The sequence below is a fragment of the Portunus trituberculatus genome, chromosome 38 (genome assembly GCF_017591435.1).
Source record: "Portunus trituberculatus isolate SZX2019 chromosome 38, ASM1759143v1, whole genome shotgun sequence".
NCBI lineage: Eukaryota > Metazoa > Arthropoda > Malacostraca > Decapoda > Portunidae > Portunus > Portunus trituberculatus.
Genome location: NC_059292.1, coordinates 22,212,486 through 22,237,485, shown reverse-complemented (window position 1 = coordinate 22,237,485; position 25,000 = coordinate 22,212,486). Strand labels below are relative to the sequence as shown.

The 25,000-nt window shown below is 46.5% G+C and overlaps 1 protein-coding gene across 1 annotated transcript in view; it reads left to right on the top strand.

The window, feature by feature from the left end:
- The first annotated feature begins 10,548 nt into the window (after nucleotides 1–10,548).
- LOC123514547 (hemicentin-1-like) overlaps nucleotides 10,549–25,000 on the top strand; it is a 122,225-nt gene continuing 107,773 nt past the window's right edge. Inside the window, exon 1 of the mRNA XM_045272474.1 lies at nucleotides 10,549–11,015. Coding sequence (XP_045128409.1) covers nucleotides 10,937–11,015 — 79 coding nt within the window. The 5' untranslated portion in view covers nucleotides 10,549–10,936. The remainder of the gene's footprint in view (nucleotides 11,016–25,000) is intronic.

Genomic DNA, 25,000 nt, shown 5'->3' with positions numbered 1-25,000 from the left:
TTATCTTGTTGCTAGCCAGAAGTGTACTCACCAAACAGTATATAAAATAGGGTGTTGTTTCTCTCTATGTCCTTTTGTACTTCTTGTGTATTCCTCTCTGTTCTTTCCTCTCCTCTCTCCTTTTCTAATTTACTGCCCTGTCCTTCCACCCTGCAGTCTGTTAGGAGTAGTCACAAAACAGCCTTGCAAGGACTTAAGGATGTGTTGCTGTTTGGCTGTCCTTCGTAATTCCTTGTACTCTTCGCCCTCCTCCTCCTCCTTCTCCTCCTCCTACCTTCATCGGCACGCACCACCAGCAAGAATTCGTGGAACATTTATGAATTGAGCTCTCGTCTCGTACTTTGCAGTAGTGAATGCCAAGATGGTGCTAATGTTGCCATTGCACGGAGTGTTTTTTTTCACTATTTTTTTTTTTCATCCTCTCCGCTGTGTTGGTGAAGATACGTGCCGCCACAGCAGATAAATAAGCGGCAATGTGTGAAGACCTATGTTTGTGGCGTGTTGGTGGCATCTGTGTGTGGTGTATGTCTTTGTGCACACCTGTGGATTGACTCTGACACACACACACACACACACACACACACACACACACACACACACACGGCCCGGTAGCTCAGTGGTTAGAGCGCTGGCTTCACAAGCCAGATGACCGGGGTTCGATTCCCCGGCCAGGTGGAGATATTTGGGTGTGTCTCCTTTCACGTGTAGCCCTTGTTCACCTAGCAGTGAGTAGGTACGGGATGTAAATCGAGGAGTTGTGACCTTGTTGTCCCGGTGTGTGGTCTCAGGCCTATCCGAAGATCGGAAATAATGAGCTTTGAGCTCGTTCCGTAGGGTAACGTCTGGCTGTCTCGTCATGGACTGCAGCAGCAGATCAAACAGTGAATTACACACACACACGGATGAACTCTGTCTTACGCTTTCAGTATACTATCTGTCTCTCGCTCTCTGCTTCTCTCTCTGCCTGTCGTTCCTACGTATTCTCACGGAAGAACAAGAGAAAAGAATGAAAACTAAAGAAAGCATCAGGAATGTTATTAATATGCAGAATCAGACACTACTTTATCTAATTCAATCAATCCAGACACGTCATACAGATGAAGGCCGGCAGGTAGCCACTGAATTATGCATGAATCACAAGTACCCTGCGTGTCTAATGGAAAGAATACAGGAGAAAAGAAAATAATGGGGAGAAAATGAGGAAGCTGCAGTAAACTCAGTAACAGCTGGGTATGGGCAGCAAAGAGGGCACGTGATAATGGTGGTGGAGGGCAGCGTGTCCTCGGGGGTCAGCGGGCAAGCGAGTGTCTCAGGGAATAATTATAGGCAAGACAAATGACGTAGTGGTGGTGGTGGTGGTGGTGGTGGTGGTGGTGGTGGCGGCTTTAGTGATCAGAGGAAACTTAAATTGTTTTTTTGTGTGTTTTGATGTCGCCGACTTGTGTGTGTGTGTGTGTGTGTGTGTGTGTGTGTGTGTGTGTGTGTGTGTGTGTGTGTGTCGTGATAAATTTACCTACACACGCAAAGACGCCTCGCCTTTTCTCTCCCTCCTTGCCGCCTCTACTCCTCCCGCTCCTTCTCTACCTCTCCTTCTCCACCTTCCCCATTTCTCCCTCCCTGCCCTCTGCCTCGCTTATGTAAGGTCTCTCTCTCTCTATCTCTCTCTCTCTCTCTCTCTCTCTCTCTCTCTCTCTCTCTCTGGTAAAAAAAAAAAAAAAAAGAGCTACTTATGCGCGGCGTCCTGCTCCTCCCGTCTGGCTAAAGTGAGTGTGACGAGGGAAGGATAAACTTAGTCTGCATCTCTTGTAGGATTTGATTTTACATGGCATCCCTGCTCTCTCACTCTCTCTTTTTTTTACTTTGTTTTTACTTTATTTTTTTTTTTTTGTGTGTGTGTGTGTGTGTGTGTGTGTGTGTGTGTGTGTGTGTGTGTGTGTGTGTGTGTGTGTGTGTGTGTGTGTGTGTGTTTATTCTACCCTCTCAGTTACCGATGCCTCCATCCCCTGCTCCTCCTCCCCCTCACCCGACCCTCTCCCCCCTCCACCGCGTCACGCACTATTAGCAGGCTGGTGTGTGTTGCTCGCCTGATGAAGAGCCCCTGCAGCTACCGCCCCCCACTCGCCGCCCCCCGCCGCCAGCCTCGCCTCCGTGTCTCAGATTACGCCGCCGCAGGACTCGCCGCTGGTCTCCTTGGCAGGTCCTCTCGGGTTGTCGCCAGGTGGTGGTGGTGGTGGTGGTGGTGGTGGTGGTGGTGGTGGTGACGGTGTGTTTGCGATTCGAGGGCTGCCGCGGGGAGCTAATGGACTCCTCGACGCCCTATTAGAGGCATCGCAGCGGGCGTTATTCTGGGCATCCATATTCATGTTTTGACTAAGCGTCCCCCCCCTCCCTCTCTCACATTCTCTCTCTCTCTCTCTCTCTCTCTCTCTCTCTCTCTCTCTCTCTCTCTCTCTCTCTCTCTCTCTCTCTCTCTCTCTCTCTCTCTCTCTCTCTCTCTCTCTCTCTCTCTCTCTCTCTCTCTCTCTCTCTCTCTCTCTCTCTCTCTCTCTCTCTCTCTCTCTCTCTCTCTCTCTCTCTCTCTCTCTCTCTACAGCACTGGTTAGGAGTGAAAAAGTGTTGTTATTCCTTACTTCTCTACGCCATCAGTGACTGTGTACTTAAAACCTGATAAGTGAGGAATTTTTAGCATATCAGGATACACTTATTTAAGGATGATCACAATAGATTAAGAGCAGGTTACTCCTTCCTTCAGTCTATTTAAAAACCTGATTAGTGATGAATTTCTAGTATATCAGAGACTCTGCCACTGATGAACAGCACAGACTGGAGTGGAATCAAGTGCAGGTTCGTGGAATTCTAACTCCCATTGCACCACCCTCTGGTCCTCCTCGTCAAAAGAAAAGAGTGGAGGTGAGCACCGGTTCCTTGATGTCTTAACGTATCAGGGGACATCTACCTGGGCAACTGTACAAAACAGAGTGGGAATGAGTACAATTTCCTTGAGTTCCCATTGTACCCTGTTCAGTTCCTCTTCGTGTTGCTCTCTTCAGGTTCTCTTCGCCATGCCCTCGCCACTACAGGTCAATTATCTCTCCTTCCCCTCAGAGAAAATGTCGACTCATCGCCCTTTGCAGCAGCTCCTTCCCAGTTTGCGTCCCTTCATCGCCGCTCTGTCGCTGCCTTAACCCCCGCCACTGCCTCCGCCACAGCCTGCTCGCTCCCAGGCATCCGTGGCGTGGCCGGCATCCCGCTGATCCATGCGGAAAATTTAATTTAGTACACTGACTGTTTCTTGTTGTGAGTGGCGTCCCGAAGGCTGCGCGGCAGCCTCATAGAGATGTGACCTTTAGGGCCATAATCTGAAACACATCGCCACTACATTCAGAAGCCTCTAGTTGAAGATGCACAAGTTTTTAAGGGTGTTTTCATGATTCTAGCGACAGATTAACAAAATATCTACATTATGAACAGGAGAAGCACCCTTGACAACCCGGCAAATTGTCTTTATGGCGTTGGAAAACAGTCGCAGTGAGAGAGTAAGGCGTTTCTGAATGCGGGCCTTACAACAGCACCTCTTCTCTCCCCGGGAAGACCACTGCCTGTCCCTGGGGGTTTTCATGCACGTATCCCGGTGCCTCGGTAGCCGCGGGAGCGTGACGGCGGCAGCGAACAAGTGTAACTGAGATAAGTTGGTCATGTTCTTCTTCAGTAATGCGAGGCTAACTTTGCAGTGTCTCCCCCTCTCCCTCTCCCTCTCCCTCCTCTAGTGCCCCGACCCGCTCCTTCCCCCAGGCCACAGCAACACTCCCGCTGTGATGCTGTCCACGCCGCCTTCTGAGAGAGAGAGAGAGAGAGAGAGAGAGAGAGAGAGAGAGAGAGAGACACACACACACACACACACACACACACACACACACACACACACACACACACACACACACACACACACACACACACACACACACACACACACACACACACACACACAGATAAAGAAAGAAGTAACAAAGCAAGAATAAGGACGACGGCGTATACCAAGAGAGAGAGAGAGAGAGAGAGAGAGAGAGAGAGAGAGAGAGAGAGAGAGAGAGAGAGAGAGAGAGAGAGACGTGCTTCCAAACAACAGTAATGACACCTGGCAGGAAAAGTACCGCTTGTGAGGCGACCAATCAGCAAACAAAAACACGGAGGCTTTTTTTAGGGTTTGCCTCATCTGAGAAAAACCTGCAGGTGTTAAAAAAAATAGAGAAGAAAAGAGAGAGGCTTTACTTTAATGGCGTATAAAAAGAGATAGAGATCGGTGAGCAGTGCAACATGAGACAAACTCACACACACACACACACACACACACACACACACACACACACACACACACACACACACACACACACACACACACACACACACACACACACACACACACACACGAGCTTACTATAGTATCAGAAATTCCATCTTCTGCTACTATCAGCTCACAGGAGGAGGAGGAGGAGGAGGAGGGATGAGGACTGAGAGGACGAAGATGAGGAAGAAAATATTCTCTCTCTCTCTCTCTCTCTCTCTCTCTCTCTCTCTCTCTCTCTCTCTCTCTCTCTCTCTCTCTCTCTCTCTCTCTCTCTCTCTCTCTCTCTCTCTCTCTCTCTCTCTCTCTCCTCATTACTAATGCTACAACAACAGTAACGACAATAGCAATTACAACTACAACTAATACTACTACCACTAGTACTATTACTACCACCACCACCACTACTACTACTACTACTACTACTACTACTACTACTACTACTACTACTACTACTACTACTACTACTACTACTACTACTCTTCGCCCGCCCCAAGACTCTTACGCAGAAACCCTCCCTCCTTCCCCCCCTCCCTCACACCCCTCCCACACCAAAAAGAACAACAAAAAGGAGGAAAAATAACCTGTTCTATGAGAGTACGTACAATCTTAACTCCATCGAACGACTTTTCCTTATCTCTTTTTTTTCTTCTTTTTTGTTAAGTGTAGCCAGGTAGACCCGTCGCGGCCATCTGATTGGCTACTCACCTGCCACACACCTTCTCTCATTGGTCAGTTTCGTCCTCACTCGAGTCGGTAAGCCACTCTATAGTGATGGCCCTGCGTGGTTTGTCAAGTAGCGGTACAGGTAGATACGCAGGTGAGTGGGTAGGTGGGTAGGTGGATAGGTAGTCAAGCAGGAAAGGTGAGTGGGTAGGTGGATAGATGGATGGATGGACAGGTAAACAGGAAGGAAGAAAGATAGAAGTATTTGAAGCATTGTAGTGTAGAGACAGACAGATAGATCGGTAAGAAGGAAGGTTATCGGTAAATTGAGAGAGGTAGATCAGCAGTAAGGAAGGAATGTAAGAATAGGAAGCACGGTATAAGTGGATGAATAAGTAAGCTGAAAGATAAGTAGGTGGGTAGGGAGGCAGATAGATAAGTAAGAATATATCAAAGTAGGTAAGAAGGAAGGAAGATAAGTAGATGGATACATAGATAATCTTGAAGGAAGAGAGTAATGGAGGTCATTTGACTAATGGGATAAATAGATAAGAAGATAGACGAGTGTAAAGAAATAAATGGGAATAATGGAGGCGAGAGTCTTATAAGAAGCAGAGAGAGAGAGAACAAAGAGAAGTGATGCTTAGAATGCCTCGAGTCAGCACCTCATCAACACCGCAGTCTCGTCAGCAGCAAGGAAACACTGCCCCACGTCAGCACCTGTATGTCAGTCTCTCCATAGCCTTGCCACTTATAGCATCATCACCGCAGTCTTGTCAGCACCTCCTCCGTCAGCACTATCACCAACTCACTTGTTTCACCATCAATGTCACCATCACAACATCAACACCATCATCACAACCAACACATCATCACTATCTCTTTGACGTAGCTTCTCCACCAGCATCACTACCACATCACCACCAGGGCGCATTTCTCACCATATCACCAATAGTACCTCCACCATCACCACAACCCAAAACACAATTCTTCCACCACCACCACCACCACCACCACCACCACCACCACACTCGTCCCCTTCCTTCCTCTTCTCTGACACAAGGAAGGGACGAGTGTGGTCTGAAAGCGAGGGAGTCTGTTTGAATCCGCCAGACAGTAAAGAGAGACGAGAGCAGGAGGAAGAGAATATCAGGTGTAGAACAAACATATAAGAATTAGGAAACAGGTATTGATTTTGTAATGTAGAAATGATGCGACGATTTTTAAGCATGTTTTCGTTGTGGTACCCAAAATATGAGGTTGAAATAAATAATAAGATTAGCTGCAGCAAGAACAAGAGAATATCAGGTGTAGAACAAACATGTGAGGGTTAAATATTAGGTATGGGTTTTATAATGTATCAATAATGTGACAATCTGGAGCACTTTTAGTTACGGTACCTAGAATATAAAGATTAAAGAAAGAAAAAGGTAAGATTAGCTACCACTATCTAGAGAAGGAGAGAAGAATACTGGTTTGAAAATAGATATACTAAGGAAGAAAAGAGAATAATACATTAAGAAAAAAAGGAAAAAAGAAAGAAAACGAAGACTTAGAGAAGATTCAGAAAGTGTCCATCCATCCATCCATTCAACTAGTCAGCCAGCCAGCCAGCCAGCCAATGTTCTCCATCCGTAAGGCATTTTTTTCTCTCTCTTCACATCGTCCACCCCGCTTACGTAAAAGGAGACACTCCCAAGATAAGCTACGGGAAGAGACTCGTACATGATTATGCCATTATTGTACCTCCAGAAATAGAGTATAGACAGGGAAGGACACGTGGATGAAGGGTGTAGAAAGGTATATAGTAAAGTAGTAAGGGATCAGACTCCATTATCATCATTGTCTTTTTTTTTATGATCCCTGCTATTATAAATCTAAGAAAAGACACGTGGATGAAGGATGGAGAAAGGTGTTTAGTTAAGTAGCAAGGGATCGAGCTCTATTATTATCATTGTTATTGTTTTGTTTTGTTTTATTCCTGGCATTATAGATGTAAGAAAAGACACGTAGGTGGAGGAGGGTGTAGAAAGGAATATTTAGTTAAATCACAACTCCTAAGGGATCTAACTCCACTAGTTACCTTCATTGCTGTCAGTCTCTATTGATTCGACTGCAGAATAAATGCCAGAAATAAAACAAACCATGTGTGATTAATAAAAGTAGAAGTGCTTAAAGTAAAAGTTTTGAAGTTAGATTAAAGTCATAATTAGCACTGTTCAGATCTCATTTAAATAACGGTATGGAATTCCAAGTCCTTAAATAAAAGATTACACAGATTTACGTAAGAGGATATGTGGAAATGGATAGACATGTTTTATAAAGGGACTGGCACCTGTAGGTCTGATGGCTTCCTGCAGCTTCCCCATATTCTTATTGCAGAAAGGATGTAGGTAGGGTCTGTATGAATCAGTAAAGAGAATGATACAACGAAAAATATTCCATGCAATGAAAAATTAAAGCACTTTCCTTTATTTCCAACACTATTGACGAAGGGAAACAGTGTGGTAAAGAAAGTGAAAGATGTTATCATGTATTTCCCAAGAGATACACATATACGCAGTGACGAGCCAGGAATAAGATATTTACGCTAGTTTTCATTCCTCTCTCTCGTTGAAGCGCCAAGATTAAGGATGTGGTGATATGGCGCCATTTCCACGAGAGGATGAGTGGGAAATGAGGAGAATAATGATGGCAGTAAACTTTCCACTTTCCTTCTCATGGCGCAACACTTTCCTGGGTAAGGGAGAGAGCCAAACTGTCTCTCTTTCTTCTTTAATTGGGATACGTTTACTTACACTTTTTATTTTGAGATTACTGGAGTACCACGTGACTCTCTCTCTGTCTCTCTCTCTCTCTCTCTCTCTCTCTCTCTCTCTCTCTCTCTCTCTCTCTCTCTCTCTCTCTGAAAATTATTAAAGTTGTCATTCGTGGAAAAAAAAATGTTGAATATCAAGAATTGTAGGAAAAATAAAACACAGAAATATGTATGAAAGACCAGAAAGTAGGAATATATTTCTCTCTCTCTCTCTCTCTCTCTCTCTCTCTCTGGTGGTAAGTGGTGATTTCAATGATAATAATGTCCTCCTGTCACGCTCAGTCCTCGTTTTCTTCTTCATTGGGCCAAGCATCGCGTCCCCTGAGTGTCCCAATATTGCGCTGCGTCGTTTCCGCCTCGCCTTTCTTTTAACCACCGGAGTCGTAATAGTAGTAGTAGTAGTAGTAGTAGTAGTAGTAATGGTAGTGTAATGGAAGGATATTTTTTACTTTTTTTCTTTTAAACAGGATATAAATATTTAAGCTCGCGTGTTGTTTCCCTAATACAAACAATCTCGTAAGGATTAGTCAGTGTCTTGCTCCTGCTGTTTGTTTCTCTTTTGTGTTCCTTTGTGTTTTCATTTAGTGTGTCGGGATGCTTAGTACAGATAGTACATTACAACAATAACAACAACTACTACTATTTCTACTTATTTTTCTTCTTCTACTACTACTACTACTACTTCTTTTTTTCTTCTTCTTCTTCTTCTTCTTCTTCTTCTTCTTCTTCTTCTTCTTCTTCTTCTTCTTCTTCTTCTTCTTCTTCTTCTTCTTCTTCTTCTTCTTCTTTCTTCTTCTTCTTCTTCTTCTTCACTACTACTACTACTACTACTACTACTACTACTACTACTACTACTACTACTACTACTACTACTACTACTACTACTACTACTTCTACTACTTCTTCTTCTTCTTCTTCTTCTTCTTCTTCTTCTTCTTCTTCTTCTTCTTCTTCTTCTTCTTCTTCTTCTTCTTCTTCTTCTTCTTCTTCTTCTTCTTCTTCTTCTTCTTCTTCTTCTTCTTCTTCTTCTTCTTCTTCACTCTTCTACTACTACTACTACTACTACTACTACTACTACTACTACTACTACTACTACTACTACTACTACTACTACTACTACTACTACTACTTTTATTGCTCCTCTTCGTCTTCATCTACCACCACCACCACTAGGTATACAAAAACCCAACCATCTGCGAGGCGGTCCACACACACACACACACAGTCCCCTCCTGCGCCAAACACAGCAACAAAGGGCAGTGACGTGGGTGACAGGGCTGCGGCTGCCTGGCTGGACGCGTGCCTGACACCCCTAGTGACTCGAGCAGGTCCCTGGGGGCGCCACGGCTCATGTATCGGGCAGCACCACCACAAAGGCCGCGGGTGGGAGGCCTTTGTGGGCGGGACCTTGCCGGTGTACAAGTGCTGCCCTCCGACTGATAATCTCCTGTAGGGGTGACTATGTAGGGTGACTCCGCTAGGGGGATACAATAGTGTGTGTGTGTGTGTGTGTGTGTGTGTGTGTGTGTGTGTGTGTGTGTGTGTGTGTGGTCTGGTGGCACCAGCTGGATGGTGTAGGGTGGAGGAGTGGGACGTTGGAAATTGCAATGGGAGAGATGGCTGAGAGTGGAAGGATAGAGTGCTGGAAAAAAAATGTGAAATATGTGATGGGAGAGATGCTGGAAGGTGGAATGGAAGAGACGTGGTGAGAAGTGGAAGCTTGGTTGGGAGAGATAGTGGAGATTATGGAAGATGAACGCCAGAACTGGAAGTATTGAAGAAGGAAGGAGGTCTTGGAAACTGAAGGCAGAAATTGTATAGATGGTGGAGGAATAGGTACAGTGCACCATGAGATAGAAAGGATGGTAGATGATAGAAGCAGGGATAGAATATAGAGAAGATAATAGTACTAAGATTGATATGGAAGAAGGTAGCGGTACAAAAGTCGTGGCTAAGTATCGCTGGGTTATGAGGAGTGAGGGGCGCCTTCTTTACTCCCACCGCCGTCAAGAGATGCTGTCTGCCCCAATCTGTTCCCGCGTCTCTCCTCCGGCACTTAATGGTTGACAGTCTGAAGGTAGGACGAAGGGAGAGGGAGAGAGAGAGGGGTTAAAATTCTGTTGTGAGGGTGGTGGGATGCATGACAGATGTGTGTGTGTGTGTGTGTGTGTGTGTGTGTGTGTGTGTGTGTGTGTGTTAAGAGAGGGAGGTTACAGGGCAGGTGTGTAATGGAGGTGGGGTATACGGGACAGATGTGTTTGGACAGAGAGAGAGAGAGAGAGAGAGAGAGAGAGAGAGAGAGAGAGAGAGAGAGAGAGACTGGACGGTGGGACAGATGTGTATAATTGGTGGAGAGAAATATTAGAGATTGGGGGAGTGGAAGGGGTGGACGTCAGGTAGCCATAAACAGTAATGCACAGAATCATGGGGACTGTTGCTGTATCGCTAACAAAGTTCAGGGGGCAGCTACAATAATGGCAGCAGCAGCAGCAGCAATAAGCACTCCGTGGCCTGTCCCGCCAGCCCGCCAGCCAGCCAATCCCCGCGCCAGCTTCCTCAATGGGGCGGAGACAAGACCGGACTGCAGTAGCCACACAGCCTTTTCCCAATATTTATATCCATTAAAACTACACTCTAACTCATTTCATCCTTTAAAGTACAAAGGAAGGGTGTTTTCACTTTGAAATTTTAGATTGGTGTCGTTTTTTGAAGCCCAGGTGATCTTGGAGGAGTCGCAGAAAGGGATAAGCCAGCACGTGGAGGCCTTCCAGATGTCGACTGCTGGCTTGTACAACCTCCCGGGCTCAGTTCTGTCGGAACTTTTGTGACGGGAGGGTGTTGCTAGCCGCTGGGAGATCTTTACTACCACTGGGCCCACCTGTTGCATCTGCATTGTGAAGTGTACCGTGTGTGGTGAATACCGTGCACGTGCTTACTCAACTTTGTACTATTGTGATTGTTTTGTGTCTTTGTGCTGAGTTTGTTGTGTCCAAGAAACCGAATAAGGAAACGGCAAGGACACATACATACATACACACACCTTAGGATATTGTGCTGAAGTGATCTGTGATGTCCCCAAGGAGCCTTTGACCACCACCATCACTGCCACCATGGACTACCAGCACCTCAACCTGCACCACCACCGCCGCCAGCGTCACGCCATGGCCAAGCTCCTTCTTCTGCTAATAGGTGAGTACGAAAGCCTCCGGGCGGCGTGAACCCCTCCACTTCCTTACCTGTTAAAGGGCGTCTGGGCCACAACCTGGACCAGCGGCATGTCTATAAAGTGAAGTGTGTGATGCTGGAAAGTGTGTGGTGAAGAGTGAAAGAGCGATGCTGAAGGAAGTGATGAGTGAAGTAGATCAAATAAAAAAAAAGTGCCGCACCTCTACCACATTTAAAAGGCTCTAGATGAAGTTACACGGGTGTTTAAGGGTGTTCTTTTAGTGGATATAGTGACGTATTAACAAGATTCGTACATTATCAACTGGAGAAACGCTCTTGAGGACCCGGCTAGTCATCTCTGTGGTCTTTGAAAACAGTCTTGGCGAGAGAGCAAAACATCAAAATGATACTCCGATACGGACCTAAGTGTTTTCAGGCTTGTGGTCATACTGCCCCGTGTCGTGCCCCGCGGTCAGGGCCACCATGCGGGACACCTGACCTATGTGACCCCGCGTGACCTGGCCTGCAGTATAACACGGGGCCTGTCTTACCGCTAGCCGCGAGTCACCACCACCACCACCACTACTTGAAATCTTAACTTGTTTCTCTTGGATGTTGCATCGAGTTGGTCTTTCCCGTCGGCCAGTGCGGAGTGTTGAGTCAGGCAGTGAGTGAGCCGCGCCTGATTACCATGACAATACAGCTTGGGCACGTGGAGAGGGTGTTTCTGTGTCCTCGGGTACTTTTTCCTATCCCTTGTGCAAGTATCGTGAGTCTGGCAATGTACTGTTGGGTTTTCACGAAACTAAGCAGAATTTCAGACCAACTTTTTTTCTCTATCTTTTCTTTCATCATAAACAGTCCTTTTGGCGGAGTGGTGAGTAATGCATTGAATGGGCTCTGTTTTTCTTTCTTTTTTTTTTTGCGTATTTTTTCGGTTTGTTTAACATGAAAATAGGAAAAACAAATGCTGCTTCAGTTTGTTCTGATGTCTAAGAAAATCTTCATATTCCTAATTTTTCCCGTAAGCTCTCAATAGTTGTATAGGCACCATACATAACAACTCTATATAAACCTAACACTACAAACTTAAAAGATATTAGTATTACATAAAGAATTCGTGACAGGAGCATTGAAAAACACTTAACATCCCAAACCACATTGATCAATACAAAACCTTTTTAAAAATCCACAAACCTTCAAAATAGCGTTAAAACCCATAGAATACATAATAAAGGGTGTTGTCATCATGTATCGTATATGAGTTGAGTTAGAGATAGAGTTAGCTCATTGCAGGGACGTGACGCGCGATTACCATAACAATAATAAGCTGGGGAAGGCTGTTGTTTGGCTGTCTTCTTTCTTACATCACAGGGACTTTGTTTTTTTACCTCCTCTTATTTGTATGCTTGTTAGCCAGGCGTCTCGTATCGGGCAGGTGTTGCGAGGTGGAGGGTTAAATTGTGTTCTTACTTGTGTTGTGTTGCTTGGACTTTATCATTGCTTGGGTGTTTGTTTTCTGCCTGGTTGAGTTGAGCGACATCTCGTGGTGGACAGGTGTAGGTTGTGTTGCTCATTCGTGTTGCTACGGCTTCATCGTAACTTGCTGGGTACGCTTTTGCATTTCTTTCTTGCCACTTTGTTCTGCACCTCGTCAGAATTTATGTACGATACAGTACCTCACTCTGCGGCGCCAGTTCCAGTCCGTCCGTCAGTTCTCAGTCATTCAATCAGTCGATCACTTAATTTGATAACAGCACGCGGTCTTATTCCTTGACACACCCCTTCTTCTTGTAACCTTGTTTCGCTTTAAATAGTTTCTTTGGTTATTTATTTCGATCTTCTGTCATTCACTGGTCAATAAGCAACACATCAGCACACCAATACCATCTTGCATTTCTCCCGCGGTGCTGAGGTGTTGAGGCATCGTATGTTGCAATGGTGGTAATGTTCCACGTGACCCAACACCACCACCACCAACACCCACGCCTCCTTGACCCGGGGCCCCGTTGAGGGAGGCACGGAAGCCCCTCCTCGGCGGTGCCACCCTCAGAAGGAGTCCCAGGGAAGCCGTGCTGGGGATTAGATTCAGCCCGAGTCGTCTTCCTCCTCCATCTCCTCCCTCCCTCCCCATTTTAAGTTGTGTTTTTTACCGTGTGTGTGTGTGTGTGTCGGTTGGTGGGTGGGTAAGGGTTGTGTGTTTCTACTTTGTAAGTCGGGTTTTAACGCGTGCGTGCTCACACACACACACACACACACATACACAACGAGAAAAGAAATGTTTCTGTTTTCTCTCTTCTTATCGGTGCTTGCTGAACACGTTTGCAAACACACACACACACACACACACACACACACACACACACACAACGAAGTGTGGTATGTTTCCATCTTCCTAGCCATGTTTCATACATATACGCGCGCGCGCATGCCCACGCGCACACGCACATCACAAAACAAAACAAGACCTTCTACAACACAGACACAAACACACACGTAACACAGGACACAGTTATGTCTAGGCTAAGCTGTGATTTAGACTTATCCTCACCAGGCGCTTGAGAAACCCCACAAAGTGATGTCAATACGGCACCTCGAGTGTGACTTCCCTTTGTGCTCTGTTTGGCCTGACTCTAATCCCCGTTGGTGTATTAGCGTTCCTCCGGTGTCGCTATCATCCAAATCTGTTATGAAACCCTGCAGCGATGTTTGCAGCGGTGGCGAGACTGTTGAGGCTACCGAGAGGCACTGGACAGGTAGTAGTAGAGGGAGGGAAATCAGGGAGACTGGCACGGTATAGTTAACTTGTATTCAGAAAAGATTCCGCTCCCTTGCCCTTTTCTGATTCACCGGGTTTTCTTGAGTGTTTCTCCTGTGGATAATGCAGAAATCTTGTTAGTCTGTCACTAGAGTCGTAAAAACATCCTAAGAGCCCGTGTGGTTTCAATTAGAGCTTTTGCAAGTAGTAGAGTTGCGGACACAAGTGTTTCAGAGTACCCGTCGTAAGAGTTCCTGTTTCGGTCATACCTGAGTTTCGCAACGCTCACGCTGAGTGGCGGCCTGGCTCACTGGCTGACTGACTCCCGCGCTTCTCCTCCGTGACTCACATCCTCACTTCCTCACCTTAATTCCTCCCCGTCGTGACTCATTCAGTACCCGGTGGCCGTGAGTCCCCAGTGATGTCATCCTCATTCATGGCGTGGGCGGGTGAATGGGAGGGCGTGGGCGGCGGTGGGTGTCAGTGAGGTGGCGCTGTGCATGTAAAAAGTGTGAATAAGTGAATACAATGCGATACACACAACTGGGGACAGGAACGGGAGGTGGGCGTGAAGCGGCACGTGTGTGTGTGTGTGTGTGTGTGTGTGTGTGTGTCAAGAACGTGATGTTTTACTTCATTATTTCATCTCGTTATTCAGGGAACCATCGCGTATACTCTCTCTCTCTCTCTCTCTCTCTCTCTCTCTCTCTCTCTCTCTCGCTCTCTCTCCTGTCCTGGCTCTCCTCGCCGCCACCGCCACCAGCTCGCCTTGACTGGTGGCATTAAGTTACCTTGATACACATTACCTGGCCACTCGCTCCCCTGCGCCTTCTGACGGACTCTAATGACGTTTTAATGCCACTGGTGTGTGTCAGTGTGTCTGCTAAGGACCACGATACCTCTAATGGACACTCCTGGCGCCGCCCTTGGCCCGTATTCAGAAACGCTTTACTCTCATCTTACCACGACTGTTTTCAAAGGCCACAGAGATTACCAGCCTTTTTATCTGAATGATGTAGAAATCTTGTCAAATCTGTTGCTAGAACCGTAAAAGAAAACTCTAAAAATTCGTGTAGCTTCAGCTAACTAGAACCTTTTGAATATCAGTTGCGGTACAAAAGTATTTCAAAATATGGCACCTTGTTTTTCCTTAGCTGCCTGAGGGACATATACCTCCTGCCAGAGGGTCAGTTTCAGCTGTGTATAGCCAAGAATGGGAGAGTTTTGGATGGCGTGGAAGGCCGAGGTGGTAAGGAGTTTAGTTGTTCTGGAGAGTAGAAGGCCGTGGTGGCAAGGAGTTTAGGTGTTCTGGGTAGTGGAAGGCCGAGATGGTGGGACACGAGGCGAAGAGGAAGCCCACCAGCAGGACCAGAAGTGTGGGAAGCAGACAGCAAGGCAGGTTTGTGGGTAGAGAGGACGTGTTAAAGGGGCGGCTGTGGTGGGGCGCTGAGAGGGGCGGACGTGATTGCAGGACTTCTTTGTTTCTTTCACTGCCAAAAGTAATGCTCTTCTTCAGTATCTGTGATTTATTAGACAGTTTTGTATAGAACTCATAAATATACAAAATTGACGTGCTTCTTCTCACTCACACGCGAATAATTTTGAGTGTTGGGAAGGTTAGCTAAGAACCGTATCAGTAAAGTCTGCAAAATATCTTTCCTTTAATTTTACATAATCTATTTTTCTTTTTTCTTTTAGAGATTGACACCTCCGTATAATCTCTTCATAATCTTTTTCGGTTACTTAAAGTCAGATCACCTCATACATAAAAAAGAGTAGTTCGCGACTCTTAGCACAATTCCGTCGCGTCAGGCTGCGTCACGGTGTCAGGGCGGCGTGGAGTAATCACCGCCTGATCCCCGAGGTAGTTCCCAGCGGCACGGATTTCTGAGTGAGGTTCCCAGCGAGATTTCCTGAAGGCTGCGGTGGCGGAGTGGTGAAAAGAGCGAGTGCCCCTCCTGCTGTTGTGGTGTCCTTGGCGGGTGTTCGGTGGTATCAAGTCTGTAATGCTTAGGATAACTTCATTTCATGTGCTGTACCTATCTCATATCTATCTTTGGTTCCTACTTAAGTAATACCTGAGATAACTCCATTCCTTGATAAATAGATAGGTAGATAGATAAGTTAACTAAAATATGAAAACATTAACTGGTATTTATCTTTTGGCCCGACTTAAAAAAAATCTGTTTGCCTCCTTACATACACACATACACTTTCTTTACTCTCCAGTTTTTACCTCTTTTCGTCAAGCGATAAGAAAACAATACGTCACGGGTGGAAAGGTGAAGCAGCGACGTGTACAACTAACTGGCAGAGCATTGCTTATAGGAAAACCACACAAGCTTGTAATGTAATGGTGGTGTTTAAGTGCACTATTTGAGCTTGATCTTGCAAGTGACTCAGTCTCTGTCATAAGTCTATTGATTTTAGAAAGACGACTTTGGGGGGGGGAGAGAAAAATCAAGCAACACACAAACAGTACCCTCCATGAAACTTATTTCTACTAATAACACCACATTCACTCCAGAAACTCCTTTACTGCCGCCATAAAACATGTGCAACTCATATTTTTTGTGTGTGACGCTATCCATGTGTGTCGGGGCGTGGTGGGCGGAAAGTGACAGATGCGCATAAGCTTCTCATCAAATTAGCTTCCTTGCCCATCATTGTGGTTTGGGACTGGGCGTGTGTGTGTGTGTGTGTGTGTTTTGTGTGTGTGTGTATGAGCGCGCGTGCACGTAACGGGACGGGGCGTGGGCGGGGCAAGCAGGTGCGACACTGGGAAGACATGTAGGTGTGGTGAGGTTGTATGGTGCATTGTGGAGGGATGAAGGCTGTATGATAGTGGTGGGGAGATTGATGCGTGACTAGGTAGTGAGGTTGGGATTGTATCTTGGACTGAGGTTAACTGATGTTGAAGTGGTGAGGTTTACATGTGACGAGAATGGGGTTGTAGACTTGATATTAGGTACTGAGGAACTGAATAGACGAGCATATGAGGTTCTGTGATTGAGATATAACAAGTAAATGAGACTGGAAGATAGTGAGGCTAGAATGCGTGAGATTCTGTTGTCTTGAGAGAGTTTAAAATTCCTTGCAAGTTTCACGGAGTTGTGTTCTATTACGAGGTTGAGAAAATGTAGCAAGATTAATTGGATTGTGTTGCACTGAGATTAAAGTTCCAAGCAAGATTCACGTGTTTGTATTGCATCGCGAGGCCAGACAGTGGATTGGTGGGTCAAGATGAATTGGTTTGTGTATGTGAGGGTGTGGTGTGGTTGGGGTGCATTGCAAAGGGGGGGAGGAGGGAGTGATCAGCGTAGCGGCACCATCGGTTGCATCACGGCGCAATACTGGTCATATGAGAGCCAACGAACCGTGTCATTGGTTCCCGCCCGCCTGTCTGCCCTCCCCGCATTCCCCACTCACACCCCACTCCACTCCACATCCTTGTCCCTTCCTGCCCATCCCCATATTCCCCCAAAACACTCTTGCACTTAACCTCCTCTTTCTATCCCCTCCCTTTTCATTCCCCATCCGTTCTTGTCTCACCTCATATTTCTTAGGCGCCTTACTTTGCACTTACCTCCTCCCCTCTTCCATCATCCTTTACCCCCCTTCCTTTATCTCTTTCTCTCCTCCTCTTTCATCTTTATAATGACAAAACTTCATCACTTCTCTCATTTATTGCATATCCTCTTTTCCTCCCTTCTTTGGGCTAACCACGCCTTTTTTGCATCTCTCTCTCTCTCTCTCTCTCTCTCTCTCTCTCTCTCTCTCTCTCTCTCTCTCTCTCTCTCTCTCTCTCTCTCTCTCTCTCTCTCTCTCTCTCTCTACTTCATGATTTTAATCGCGCATGTTTGTGTTTGTTTACTCTCTGGTGTGTGTGTATGTGTGTTGGTGATGCTGTAGTGATGTTTGGTTTGTGTGGTGTGTTGTATAGTGGTGGTGACGGTGATGTAGCTAATAGTAGTAGTAATGGTGGTGGTGTGGGTAGGTGATGTTGTTGGTGGTGACGGTGATGGTGGTGATAGGCAGCCGTATGTGGTGAATGGACACAGACTGACACCTTTCATCACACATTCATAGCGAGGAAACAGGGCACCGGCTGGACACGATATGTATTGCTAAGTTCTCTCTCTCTCTCTCTCTCTCTCTCTCTCTCTCTCTCTCTCTCTCTCTCAGCATCCGTGTGTAGGGCAGGGAGCGGAACGGCGCATGGCATAACCCCAGCAGTAATGGCTCGCGGGAGGGCGGAGGGCGGGGCAGTGCGTGTCGGCTCGTGCCTCACAAATGGCCCTCTGGACGCTGTAATTGGCACCTGGCCTGGCCCCTCCCTGCTGCGGGTGTGGGTGGCGAAACAGCGGGTCGTGTCGTGCCTTTCCCCTCTCTGGGTTAGCGCTGGGGTGGGCTGGCTGTAGTGTAGTCACCTCAAGGCTGTCTGGTGGCTTAAGAGTGGTCTGAAATACTGGTCTTGCTCTCTGCTAATACTTGTGTGTGGATAATGTAGTCTTGGTCTTCTGGCTTGCCTTTGAGTGTTGGTGTTAAGTATGTGAGGTTTCTTTGATTCTTGGTCTTATATGGGCAAGATTTTGAGGGTTTTGATATTAATTTGTTGTCTTGAGTTACGGACCTTCTCTCCACTGATCTTTGAATGTTGGTAATCTGGACCTGGTTTTCTGGCTGTCTTTCATTGTTATTTTGAAGTACGTGATATTTTTTTTTTTTGTTGTTGTTGTCTTCTATCGGTAATGTTTCGTGGGTTTCAATATTAGTTTGTGGTCTTATTGGCTATTTCAGTGTGTTTCCCCATCGGTTTATGAACTAATGAGTCTTTTATGTGTTATGGGTTGGTGGTGGTCGTACTTCGTGGGTTGAATGCTGCTCTCTCTCTCTCTCTCTCTCTCTCTCTCTCTCTCTCTCTCTCTCTCTCTCTCTCTCTCTCTCTCTCTCTCTCGTTCTTGTCTGTTCGCTTATTTTGAAAGGAGTCATGTTCTTGTGTCCACAGTGTTGTCTTGCTGCGCATGCTTGTAGGAAAACTTGTTGCTGGGGCGTTTTCACACACACACACACACACACACACACACACACACACACACACACACACACACACACTTATAAAAAGGAAGAGTTGTGATGAGCCTTGAACATAACCATAACCAGAGAGAGAGAGAGAGAGCTTCCCCTGGCCAGCTTAAGAAGTAGCCAGAGCCTCCCTCACTTCTCCGGCGGATAGGGTTACTACAAACCGCCCCTCTCCCTCTCCCTCTCTCTTCACGGCCCCTCTTGCACACCACCTGACAGCCGAGAGCCTTTCCTTGCAGGTGCGGGAAGGCATGTGTGTGTGTGTGTGTGTGTGTGTGCTAGGAAGAACGGTACTTTGATAAGATTAGCAAGGACTGTGTGTGGTGTTGTATGCGTAGTGTATGGTGTTGAATGGGCGTGTATGGATGGCTTGAGTAATATGGTGATAAATGGGTGATGAATGATCCACGTCACGCCCTTCGTTAGGCCTCGTAACGTGTCTTGGTGATGTGGTGATTGTGGTGGTGATGGTAATCTGTCGTGTATTAATGGTGATGCTGATGTCTCTATACGTATCACTGATTTCTAATGTGTGTATGTGCTCTCTCTCTCTCTCTCTCTCTCTCTCTCTCTCTCTCTCTCTCTCTCTCTCTCTCTCTCTCTCTCTCTCTCTGCATCCTCCATTCCACCACATTACCCACCAAAAAACAAAAAAAAAGTTAAAAATCCGCAATACATTTTATCTCACGCAACTTTTCTTCTCTTTTTTTCGCTACACATCGAATTTTCCGGTTAATTTCCTACATTGTCGAGGGACCAAAAGTGTCATTTCACCGCACCTCCTCCTTGAGCGGCCCGATTTTTGCCGCTTATCGCTCCTTGGGCATTGTGGGAGCGAGACGTGGCTCTGAAAAATTTTAGTGAACTTGATTAGCAACGGGGACATCGGAGGGAGACATTAGTGAAAAGAAGAAGAAGAAAACGATGCTGTGACGGAGGATTGAAGAGTAGAAGGTGGAGAAGGAGTGAGGAGTGAAGGAGGACCGAACACATGGCTACTGGGGGAGGTGGAGGGTGATGTGGTGGTGGTGGTGGTGGAGGAAGTGTAGCGGTGTAGTTCGAGCGTGACTGGTGTATGTGTTAATCCTCCTCCTCCTCCTCCTCCTCCTGCTGCTGCTACTCCTTCAAGGCTCTTCTGACGCAGGGACTGATTGTGGGGTTGATGCTTCATGGATCATCCTTCGTGTTCTCTCTCTCTCTCTCTCTCTCTCTCTCTCTCTCTCTCTCTCTCTCTCTCTCTCTCTCTCTCTCTCTCTCGTTTTCGTCCCTTCGTGCAGGACGTAAATATTGTCTTTCTTTCTGCTATCTGATTACTACGCTGTTGTTTTTCCTCATGCTTGCCTGTTAAACCTTCATCTTTGCAGGCGATTTTTATTTTTCTAAGTTTTCATTGTAATTGTTTCTTTTCCTCATCCTGTTTTGGTGTGTTTTAACTTGTTTTTGATAGTTGTTCACGTTTTTGTTTGACTTTTGCTGTTGTTCCAGAATTATTTTGTCAATACTTTCGTCAAAAATTGTTCGAGGATAAACGCTTTCTGATAGATTGTATTCCGTAACGTTTTCAGCTGATCAGTGGTTGTGTTATGTATTGATTTTGTACTTACCTAAATTTACACCTTTCGGATAGTGTGTGTGTGTGTGTGTGTGTGTGGTTCCGGGGCGCCGCGTGGTGAGGTGGGGGCCAGGTGGAGTGAGTCACGGGGGATGCGGGCAGGTGAGGAGGTGAGGGCGCAGCTGCTGCCCCGCCAGACACAGACAGAGATAACAGCCTTCACAGAGCGGCGGGGGCTATGGTCCCGTCCTGCCGCGAGCGTCATGTAGAGAGAGAATAGAGAATGTTGAATGTGTTGGGTCTAGTGTACTCTCAACATAAAATAAGGAAAACTGCAAGATACTGTGAGATATGCTCTTAGCAATACCTTTAAACATCCTTCACGTACTCCCACTTATTTCATTGATACATCTGTCTAGCTATTGAGAACACTGGGGCATAAGATAGGGGAAGATGCAGCTTGTCATATATATATATATATATATATATATATATATATATATATATATATATATATATATATATATATATATATATACACACACACACACACACACACACACACACACACACACATACACATACATACATGTCATTCATTTGTAATCCAATGATGAATCCTTAACGTAACCCACTCTGACTTCACCAAGCTTAAACCCGTCACTGTTTGTCCTATCTTCGTTATGCAAGACGTTAGTCTTGATGCAGTACAGTTAAGGATGAGTACTGTTTATCTCTCTCCTCTCCCTCCGCCACCGCCCCTCCTGTAGCCATGACCTTCCAGTATTCCAGGAAGGTAATGGCTAGAATCGTGGTGATGGTGGGGGTGGAGGAGGAGGAGGAGGAGGACTTGCCGGCCCAGTGGAGGGGAACAGGGAGGGTGTCCATCTCGTCTCCCTTCATTTCCCTGCACAACCTCAGACCCTCCCACGTGTGACTGGTGCTCGCCACGGGAGGAGCCGTTCACCCGGGGCGGCAGGTGCATGACTGGTGTGGTGGTGATGACACTTGCCACGATGAGCAGCACAGTGAGGAAAACTTGTGGGCGAGCAAGGCTTCACGGGCGGTGGGTGCAGGCCGTGCGGGTGGTACGGGCGGCGGCCACGTGTGGAGGAGCGGCTGAGTAAACTTTGAGCAGCTTCAGCGAAAGTGTAATGGTTCCTTTTCACGGAGAGACCTTGAGGGAGTTGGTCCTCTTAAGGCGCCTTAATGAATCTTTTCAGACAGGAGTCTCGCCGCCACGACGCAGGCGCGGCGCACTATGCGGTGATAATCATACTCATTGCCACCTTATTATGGCTGATCGCACCATTATGGCTTGTGGCTTGCGGTGCGGGAGGTGGGGCTGTGAGGCTTCAAGGCTTGAAGAGGGCAGGAATGCCGACTGTAAGGCGACACCAGCCACTCGTCCCTGCCCGGCAGCTCCCCCCCCCCCGCAGCTGCACGCACTCACCGCTGCTTGGCCGCAACTGGTTAGTTCCGCTGCCGCACCGAGTCTCGCCACTCCCTCGCTGCCATAATGTTCCCTTGATGATAGTCCTCGCGACAAAAAAGTTCGGAATGTGGTAATCAGGTGGAGTTTTTGGGCGGAGAGGAGCCACCAACGAGTGGCCAAGCAACTCTTGGGTGCACACGGCGCCCTTAGCCTAGGTGCAGAGCGCCATGGTGGTGTCCTACACGAGGCGTCGCTGGGGCGCCTCCTGCCTCCTGGCGGCGAGACTCGCGGGCGTTAATGTGTCACGTTTTCAGTCAGTTTTTTTCGCTGTTCATTTCACCAGAAATATGTATAGCTACCCCGCCCTCACCTATCCCCCTCCAGCCTCCTTCGTTCCTGAACAGCAGATGGAGTAACATTCCTCTGAGTCCCCCATCGTCACTCCTTCCCCCGCGCTGCCATGCTGGTCGGCCGGGTTGAGTCGACCACAAACGTGCTGTTGTAATCAAAGACAGACGCCTCGCTGCCTTGATGAGCCATTCCCTCAGTCTCGCAGTGGGCCTGGGATAGGGGGGGAGAGAGCGGGGAGGAGGGTGAATAGCTGAGGGCATCACATTGTTCTGCAGCCAAACAATTTTTACCCTGAGTTGTTTACTGGCGCTGTTTCCACCTTAGTTTTTTCCTTTCCTTTTTAACAAGGAGGTGGCTTTCCTCGAGTGTGTTGTCAGCTTTTTTTTTTTTCCAGTGAACTTTTCAAACTTTTCTTGTTTTTAACTCTCCTTTTTGGCACATTAAAGCAAGATACTCCTTTCATACCTTTCCAAGATCTAACCAGTGGATGTAGATAGGACTGTAAGAGTACATGCCTATTGAGAGAACACAAGGCTCAGTATTCACGACTTGCTGACCAAAATGTATGACCTGGAGCAAAATGCGAGTCATGCCATCGTCTATAGAAAGATGAATTAATGATCAGACGTGGATGTGGCTCACTAATTAACTTTACATCATTCTGCCAGTGATCCTTTCGCCACCAGCACCTTGTCCCTCTCTCCTGGGTAGCCCCGAGACACGCCCAGGGCTCCACGGGGAGTGCTGAGGCGTGAGGCAGGTGTGGTGTAGGGCAGTAGTGGAGGGTAGGAATGGAGTGTGTAATGAAGCAAGGACACAGCTGGTTCTCCGGTGTTGAGTGGTTGGTTGACTGAGTGAATGAACGACTGGATGAGTGAATGGCGTGTCTGGTTGGCTGTCTGACTGGTTAGATACTGGCAGGTTGGTGAGACGGATGATTCTTTCCTGTTTTAATCTCCTGGCCGTGTCTCGAGTCGCAACAAAATGGATGCGGAGACAGGATGGCTTAAAGACGACGGACGAATGACTGGACGTGTTTTGCAGAAGAGGAAAGAAAAAGAAAGGGGAGGAAGGGAAGGGGAGGGAGTCAGTATGTACAGCCGCAGGAAGTGGACAATTATCGTGGCGGTCTTGTCTCGGCTCCCTTCCACTCCTTTCCAGCCAAGCCTCGTAGAAGTGCGCCTCACATACACCCCGCAACACAAACAAGGCTCAGGTCCAGCCCTCCCAACACTGTTTTTGGCAGATCCCTCCCCGTCGGCCGCTGTGGTGACTGAATAATGCATGTGAGCGTGCGTGCTTAGAGAGAGAGAGAGAGAGAGAGAGAGAGAGAGAGAGTTTAGATATGCCATAGTAATATTTTTGCATGTTGTTTTCCATTCTCTCCTTAATTGTTTAAATTTTACAATTTTATTTTCATTTGAGAGGAGTCAGAGCATATAGAAAGTCACGTCACTTCATCAAACAGTGGCAATGTCAAGCTTTCTGCACGTCGCCTAGTCATGTCTCGCTTGTTGCCCAGTTTCAGGCCCTCAGTGTGGCGGCGTGACGCTCAACATGTACATAACTGAGCTAAGAGTGATGAGGCTTATGCAACGAGGGACGTGGATTGATTTACTGAGACACGCTGAGCCTCAAATGATACGAGTCACTAAGGTGCTCCAGTCCAGGAGAAACATACTAGACTTCAAAATACTTTTCACTCTCTAAGGTTTAGGAAGACCAAACGCAATTTTTTAAAGTTTACAAGACAAGATGAAAGTTTAGGATTGGGAGCGAGTTTTCAATATGAGGAAGAGGAGAAAGGGCAACTTATAAAGGAAAGAGGGGAAGGATTGAAGTTTTATATGGGCAAGATAAGGAGTAAAATCAGCGTTGGCAATGAGTTTTGATTACAAGAAGGAAATACCGTAATTGATAGAATGAGGACAAATTTCTACTTGATAATAACTGTGAGATGCAAAAGATTAAAGTTTATAAGGGCAAGACTAAAAAGAAAGACAGGACAGGAAAAAGAAAAACCCAGATTGAAGACTAGGAGGAAGAAAAAAAAAGAGAATAAAAAAAGGGGACGACTAGAACTTTCCCACTGATTCTGAATTACGAGATGTGAGAAATTGAAGTTTATAAGGACAAGACGGAAGGAAAGATAAAGCATGAGAGAAAAAAAAACGAGATTGATGATTAGATGGAAGAAAAAGAAGACAAAAAAAGATAGAGACAATTTCCTCACAAACTTTAGACTTCCTTTAATTATTTCTTATGAGATGTGAGAGAGAAATCTCGCCACAGTTCTTCATGAGGACAAGACAAGAAGGAAGATAAGCGATGGGAAAAGAAACGAAGTCGACGGCGAGGAGGAAAAGGGAAATGACTTGAGAATAGGAAAATGAGAGGTACTTTTCCTGCTATCGTGATCATCTTTGTCCCAGCGAGAGAAGAGTTAATAAGGACGAAGAGAGAGGGAGAGGAAAAGGCAAGGTTTGGGAAAGGAAATCGAGGTTAAGAGAAAACTGAGAGGATGAAGGAAGAGGAGGAGAAAGAGAGGTACTTTTGCATCTGTCATTAAAGAAATTCGAGTTAATAAGTGCTGAGAATAAGAGAAAGATCAAGTTTGGGAGAGAAGAGCGAGATTGAGAACGCTGAAGATGAAGGATTAGGAGGAAAGGAGGTACTTATGTTGATACTGAAGGAGGAGGAGGAGGATTACTTATTTACCGCTACTTAGAATTCCGCAAAGGACTTAAGGAGGGGAACAACGAAAAATAACTCCTGCTACTAAAACTCTCAAGAAGATAAAGAAGGAGAGAGAGGAGGTAGAGGAAGAA